General features: G+C 31.6%; 1 protein-coding gene across 1 annotated transcript; it reads right to left on the reverse strand.

The window, feature by feature from the left end:
- Positions 1-207: 207 nt before the first annotated feature.
- LOC105138304 (mannose-1-phosphate guanyltransferase alpha-like) lies at positions 208-5,664 on the reverse strand. The gene is made up of 15 exons (XM_011044353.1): positions 5,306-5,664; positions 4,944-5,041; positions 4,745-4,845; positions 4,577-4,655; positions 4,343-4,403; positions 4,037-4,083; positions 3,823-3,915; positions 3,294-3,384; positions 3,016-3,064; positions 2,046-2,162; positions 1,810-1,957; positions 1,037-1,129; positions 841-909; positions 539-581; positions 208-429 (listed from the first exon to the last, which is right to left on the reverse strand). The coding sequence occupies exons 1-15, from the start codon at positions 5,361-5,363 to the stop codon at positions 329-331; spliced, it is 1,248 nt and encodes a 415-aa protein (XP_011042655.1). The 5' UTR covers positions 5,364-5,664; the 3' UTR covers positions 208-328.
- Positions 5,665-7,297: the final 1,633 nt, after the last annotated feature.

A 7,297-nucleotide genomic window follows, 5' to 3' on the forward strand; every position in this document is an offset into this window, starting at 1 on the left:
CATCGACTGCCATATCCGGATTTCATGTTTTTACTGCTCGAGCACAATGTGTACCCAAAGCCATATATTTTCGATCGCACAGTTAATCGCCGAGGGAGTACAAATCATCTTTCTATCGACACATGATGACAGCTCGTGCCTTGATGAAATAATAACGAACTATAATTTATCCATGTTCACGAATCTTTGGCAGGAGAGGTCAAACGCGAAATCAAAATTTTTAATATTATAAATTGCAAATATCAATTTACAAATCGATATATGTTTTAAAAAAAGGTTTCCCAGTATAAGAAAGAGAGATGGCAGAAATCGGAGCTTTCCAGGTCTACTATAAAATAATTTCGTCCTGAACACTAACATCGAGTGTCTTGTATGGGAGGACAATGCTGTTAATCACCACTACTTCATCCTCAACAGTAACACCTTCGCCTGGATCAAGGAAAAGAACACTGAGATCGTGCAGAGAAATAATTTGTCCTTCACAAAATAAAGAAATTGACTGGTAAAGGGAAATAGGGTTAATGCATAAAAAATGTACCAAGGATTGTAACCCCAAGCTTGGCATTGTAATCACCTTCAGCCTGTAATCATTTCATTGAACATAATAAGTCCTACCACGCATTAGAGGGAAGCCCGCAGATAAAGGAAATATACCACAGTGGTAATAATAAGAATAAAAAGATGCATCATATCAGACACTACTTTGGAAAAGAAACAGATACTAGAATCGTATTACTGATATTGAGAAACATTCCGCAATACAAATATAATGTCTGCCTCTGTTATATTGTCGGGATACAACAATCATCCAACTAAAATATAACAGGATTGACAACTTGCCTGGACACGGGACCATCTCCCAATGGAAGAGTTCCACCCAACAATTGAATAAATGACAACTGCATTTTCCTGAGAGATAAAACGAAGCATACAATCAAGTTTGAGACATCTAAAGGGGCCCCTCCACAACCTCACCCCCAAAAGATATAAAAATAGCAAAGTTATTCATGATAAATCTCTTAATTCAGTTCCCTACCATGACCTCAACGTTATCTAGGATGATACACCTTATGAGCCTTGCACCTGGTCCTATACGAGCATTGGCAGATATAGAGACATTGGGACCAATCTGTTTCATCACATTCCACAAAAAAGTCAATTTCATAAATGAATTATATGCAGGGAAAGAAGCAGTACATAAAACAGGAAGAAGTGCTATAGAAACAAAGAAATCATAATAACTGATGTGGAGGTTGCATTTTCATGCTTGATCTTTGTTTTATTATCTGTGAGACCCGCAGTTTTATGACTTATTGTTTGACACAAATTTTTATGGAATCTTAATATGATTTTTTGTTTGTAAATCATTTTGCGCTCCGAAAGGGAAAGAGTAAGCAACCAACATTCCTTTTGCATCATAATAGATGGATAAAGAAACTATTCACATTTTTAAAGGCGACCTAGAGGCCAATGCACCTAATTCCCATCACCTAACCACCATAAAGGGATTTGACAAAAAGAATACTGATAAGAATTCAAGCGGATAAAAAAAAGTACTGACTAAACTATGAACAAAAAAAGAAAATGAAGCCCTGACTATCATTGTAATAAAAGGATTGCATTGGCTAACAGTTCTAATGTGTACGAATAATACTAGTAAGCATTCAACTGGATAAAAAAACAGTACTTGCTACTATGAACAAGAAAGAAAAAGGAGCCCCAACTAAAACATACAAAAAGGATTGCATTGGCCATCAGTTCTATTTTGTACCCATAGATATGTTATCATAAACAAGATGAAAAGATTACCTTAGCAGTTGGATGTACTTTCGCTGATGGATGTATATAAACATCACCTTCAATAGTAGCACTCTTTGAGCCATCACCACCAGCCAAAAGATGGGGTGAGGTGAATTGGAATTGTGCAAGATATAAACCAGAACACTTTAGAGACATTCTGCAGTATAAATTTGTTGAAAATGACATAAGGCAACTGGTTAAAGATAGCAAAGAAGATCTAACATAAGATGTACAGATTGACTTACCCAGGAGTTTTAATTTGTTCCCAAAAGTCCATGGTTTCATACGTATATAGCTGTTTTTTTCCAGCAAGGGGTGACAGGATATCCTGATCCAATCTTACATAATCTGTTGGAAGACTCCTGTTAAGGGAACTTGGATCAAAGCAGGAACTTATGGAAAATATCGGGTTCTATCGAATCAATAAGTGAGCACTAACAACGATATTAATGCACGTTGAGAAAGGAAAGAAAATACTAAAACAGGACTTGGCTAAAACTATCAAGGATGTCTCTCCCAGAATAGTAATATTAGAGAGAGGACATATACTGCAACTTAAACGATAAAGTTCATATTACTGCAGGGAATCTGTATTCCAATTGAGGTGTACAAATTGAATTTTCTTGTTACACTGAAGACCTGTTGACTACTTGACTCTTCATACAAGTTCATGATGTGGTTGGCAAATCCCATGCCAGTAAATAATCAATTGTGACAAGAGAACATTTCGAACACTAACTCTCCAAGTCACTCATTTACATAGATAAGCAAACAAACATATGATTATTGTCATGAGTAAGTCCAAATTTTAGTCAATTCAACGACTAAAGAGGCCCAAGAAAGAAAGAAATAAAATAGATCCACTCTTAGTCACAAGAACTGTAATTGATGGTCTTCAAACCAATGACTTACTGCAGATGCATATGGATTGTTCAAACAGTCCATTCTTCAAACAATCCATGAGATGCTTATGCATCTTATGGATTGTTTGAAGAATCCCAGTTAAGAGGCCAAATGTATTTTCAAAACTAATTGCCAACTTTAATGAGTTTAAAAAAAGTGGTATATTAAAAGATTGGTGAAACATTTGTTCAACTCCCTTTCAATAAATTTATCATAATAGTTTAAAGTGAAATTATACTAGCAATGCTCAGCCTACAGTCATTAATTCCAGGATTAAGGGATGAAAAAGTACAATAAGTATGAACCACATACCTTGTAGAAAATTGGAGGGCTTCAAAGCTAGAAACACGTCTCAGATTAGCTGAAAATGGTAAAACAGAGTTCAGAATTTTCCAAAATCAAGACTCAAACTATCGATAATTACAGAGAATGCTATCACAATCTAAAAAAACAAGCCAGGACATGCCAAGCTTTAGGGTCAGAATATTTTTAGTTGATGCAGATTTTCACAATGCACCCTTGTTAAAAGCCGATACAGGCTAAACTAGTTTATTAAAGAAAAGAACCACATAATTCTGGAACTCACATACCTCTGTCTTTCCGTTGAGAAGAAACACCCTGGATGGCTGTGAATATTTCTGGTGTAAAAACATAAACACCACAATTTATCCGGTCACTGACCTGCATCAAAACATAATATCAAATGAATAAAAATGGGGGAAAAGCCTAAATGAAGTGAATGGCAGTAAACAGTAACAGAAATCACCATTGGCTTCACTGCAATTTTAAGCCAATTGTACTTCAATAAAAGAAAATAAAATAAAATTGATGTTTGGTTATGTACTAAAATTAAGTATAAAAAAAATAAGATTTTGCTATCAAGCCTAAGCAAAAACTTCTTAAATGCAGAAGTAAGCTTGTCAAAATTCAATGACCATGCCTTCAGATTATATGTATTGGTTTTACTTAAAAAAAAAGGGGGATAACAACCAAGAAAGATAGTAAAAATAAAAAAAAGCTTAAAAAGTTGAATCAGATCCATCTTTAATCAATCATTTGAGCAAATAATGAAAGTGCTGAAATTCCCTAAATAAAATGTGTTTCTGGACATGTACTTACAAAAGTTTCAGGCTTCTCTGTGTAATGCAACAACTCATTGGTGTCAGGATCAGCTACCAATTCCCCAAACTGGCTGGCTGACTCAGCTGAGACCTGCATGCAGAAAACAATAATGGAGTTAAAACATCTTGGAGACAAACAGAGTACATCCTATTGCTGGAATACCAAACTCTGAACAATTTTCCTAGGTTATTATCTTTTGCATTCAACTAACCTTGATTACTAGGATAGTTCCCATCCCACCATATGCTCTGTGGGCCTCTGCGAGCATTGTAGGGGAAATACAGTAATTAATGCTTCTGCTACGTAAATATAAACTACAAACTGTCTAGACAAAAGAAACCTTAGCGAAAATATAATAATGTAGCTAAGACCATTTTATTTATCTCGATATAATCATGGAAATATCTAAAATTAATGGTTACACGAGGATGCATATGATACCCTGAAGAGGAATTTACGAACAAGTTCAAAAAATTTCATGAAGTTCAAAATAATCCAATTTGGCAAAATAGATTACCAAGCATTTCTGGGAGTGGAAAACTGCAGCAAACATCACAATTCAGCAGAAAGATATGGGACTGCGGCAAGATAAACAAGCATCAGAACTGAATTTTCGAGTACAAACCATCCATCTATATCTGCAGAAAATGCTAGCAACTACCGCATGTTCACATAAGAACATGCAAAGAAATACTGTAAAATAGGCGACAGGAGTGCATGCTAATAGAAAAGTTTAAGCTGAGATGAAAACCGGGTTGTCTTCCATGATTAGATCTCTGAAGTTAAAAAGCCCGCCAGCAGAACCATGTGGCTTATCTTCCCGCAAATATCTACAAGCACAGATTGATAATTACAAAAAAAAAAAATCAACTACGGAATCAGAAGCAAATAATCAAGAAAGGCCATCAAGTCACTTTACCTAACAGACACTTTCAGCTCATTCGAGATTGAGGAAACATACAAAGCAAACTCTCTTTCCTCGTAGAAACCAACGAGATAGATCTGTGTCAAGTTTGGAATCTGAAACAGAAAATGCAATCTCAATGACTTTAAAATATGCTATGCTAACTAAGAAACAAACAGATTAGAATAATTTCTTTAAGGAATCAAATAAATACCTTCTTACAAGCAGAGATTGGATGGTGAACCATTGGTTGTCCTGCTAGAGGAAAAAGAGGCTTTGGAATATCCAATGACAATGGCCTGAATCTAGTGCCTGCAACATTTCAGATTTCAACTCAATTGAATGAAGAAAAAAAATCAAAGAAACAAAGAACAGGGTTTCATTATCTGCACCAAAAGAATCAAAATTACAACAAATATCGAGAAAATCAGAAGAACCCAGGAAAAAGTCCGATAATGGAGCCGTAAAATGAGCATTAAACTGTATCGCATACAATTAAGGAATCACAATTGAGAATTCCAATATAGAATCAAACTGTGATTAAGCAATTGAATGAACAAAAAAAATAAATGATACCTTTAGTAGGTCCACCGACCATGATGACAGCAACAACCCTCTCCTCAGAGCTTCCCATATTTTTCCACTCAAAACAGCAACCCCGGATCTCAAATTCCTCAGTAACTCCTGTCTGTTTAAAATTTTTATGTATGTGGACACAGGCAATACTCAACCGTACAGCAACAACAACATTAAGAGCATGTCACCATTCAATCCATCTCAGTAATAATAAATAGCCCACCAATATCTTGCTGCCTTTTGGCGACAAGGACGTATAGTTTTTTTAAGATCTAGTGCAGTGAAGTGAGGGTGATAAGTGGTAAAAGAGATATTCTTTGAGCTGTGAAAGGAAACAAACAGTGTGTAAGTTTCCTGGATCTGGACCACTACTGCCGCTGTTTTTACTAACGATCCGTGCCTTCTGATGTGGCTGTGTTGTATTTGCGTGTCTGCTTTTTGGTGAAAGGTTGAGGTTGGGGGAACATCTCACCTTGGGGTCTTGGAGATTTGATTATGGCCCACTCTTTCATACCATCATAAGTTGACAGCTAGACGAGGATGCTTCTTCTTCTTCTCCTTCTTCTCCTTTTTCCTTTTTTGAGAAGAGAATACTCTTGATTCCCAGGAGGGTGGTATATTATTCTTCAAAATAATAATTCTTGTACGAATTTTACCTAAAAAATATTTATTTATTTTTAAATAATTTTTAAAATATTTTTATATTTATTTATTATTAAAAAAATAATCAACATAAAATATTTTTTAATTAAAATTTTTTTGATATATTATTTTTTAAAACAATAATTCTCGTATGAATTTTAGCTACGAGATCTTTATTTTCTCAAAAAATAATTTTTTAAATATTTTTATATTTATTTATTATTAAAAAAAATCAATAAAAAATATATTCTAATTAAAAAAAATTTGGTTTAATTTACAAGAAAGTGTTTTTTTTTTAAATTTGATTTTAAAAATTATAAAAAATTTAAAAATATTTGATTTTAAAAATTATAAAGAATTTAAAAATATTATATTATTTACTAATTATATCAAATTTGGTTATTAAACTTTTAATTGCTATATATATATATTTTATTTTGAATATTTATTATTCAATCTCAGTTCTTAAAATTTAATTTTTATATTAACTTTCGTCCTTATTTTTATAATTGTTATTTATTTTTTTCTTATCATTTTTTATTAAATTTTTTATATATCAAATTTTATTTTTATTCTTTTGATTGTTATTTATTTTATTTGAAATAATTTATGAAATATTAATTATTATTATTTTAATTTCTTCGTATTTTATTTTTATTATTTTTTATATTTGATCTTTATTATTTTGATTATTATTTATTTTATTTAAGATAATTTATGAAATTATATTTTTTTAAATTCATTATCATTCAACTTTTTTAATTTGTAAGATTTGTTCCTTATTATTTTAATAAATTTGAGAAAAATAAAACAATGAGAAGTTATTTTCCAGCTTATTTTCCATGACATAACCAAAAATTAGAAAGTATTTTCCAATTTATTTTTTATTATACTATTAAACATCAAAAAATAATTTATTTTTAAAAAAAATTACTTTCCAACAAATAAACGGTAACTTAGTTATAAAAAAAATGACATTGTTCACTGCAATTGTATTCATGGTCTCTTTATCATTTTGTCTTATGTACTTGCTTTAAGAGTGGGATGATATTTTTAATATGATATAAATATTTTTAAGAAATTATATGAGGTTATTTTAGTAATTATATTTTTTAAATATATAATAAAATTATTAATATAATTATTGAATAAAATAATTCAATTTTTATATTTCATATTTGATAGAATAATAGAATTATCACATTATCCTTACCATTTATATTTTTTAGCCTTGGTTTCAGGGTCTTGGTTATAATTTCATCATGGTTTGTTTGTTATTATTTTTTTATTTTTCTCATTAAATTACATCTTTTTTATGTTTTCTTATTAAATTTTATCTTTAATTTATTT

This window comes from Populus euphratica, unplaced genomic scaffold, assembly GCF_000495115.2.
Source record: "Populus euphratica unplaced genomic scaffold, PopEup_1.0 scaffold77.1, whole genome shotgun sequence".
NCBI lineage: Eukaryota > Viridiplantae > Streptophyta > Magnoliopsida > Malpighiales > Salicaceae > Populus > Populus euphratica.

Bases quoted from the DNA above. Each gene is read 5' to 3' on its own strand.
- LOC105138304 (XM_011044353.1), bottom strand. From the start codon at position 5,363: ATGGGAAGCTCTGAGGAGAGGGTTGTTGCTGTCATCATGGTCGGTGGA. The intron at 3,385-3,822 runs GTAAGTACATGT...GTTTTGATGCAG, and splicing joins CAGAGAAGCCTGAAACTTTT to GTCAGTGACCGGATAAATTG. The intron at 910-1,036 runs GTAGGGAACTGA...TTTATCTCTCAG, and splicing joins TAGATAACGTTGAGGTCATG to GAAAATGCAGTTGTCATTTA.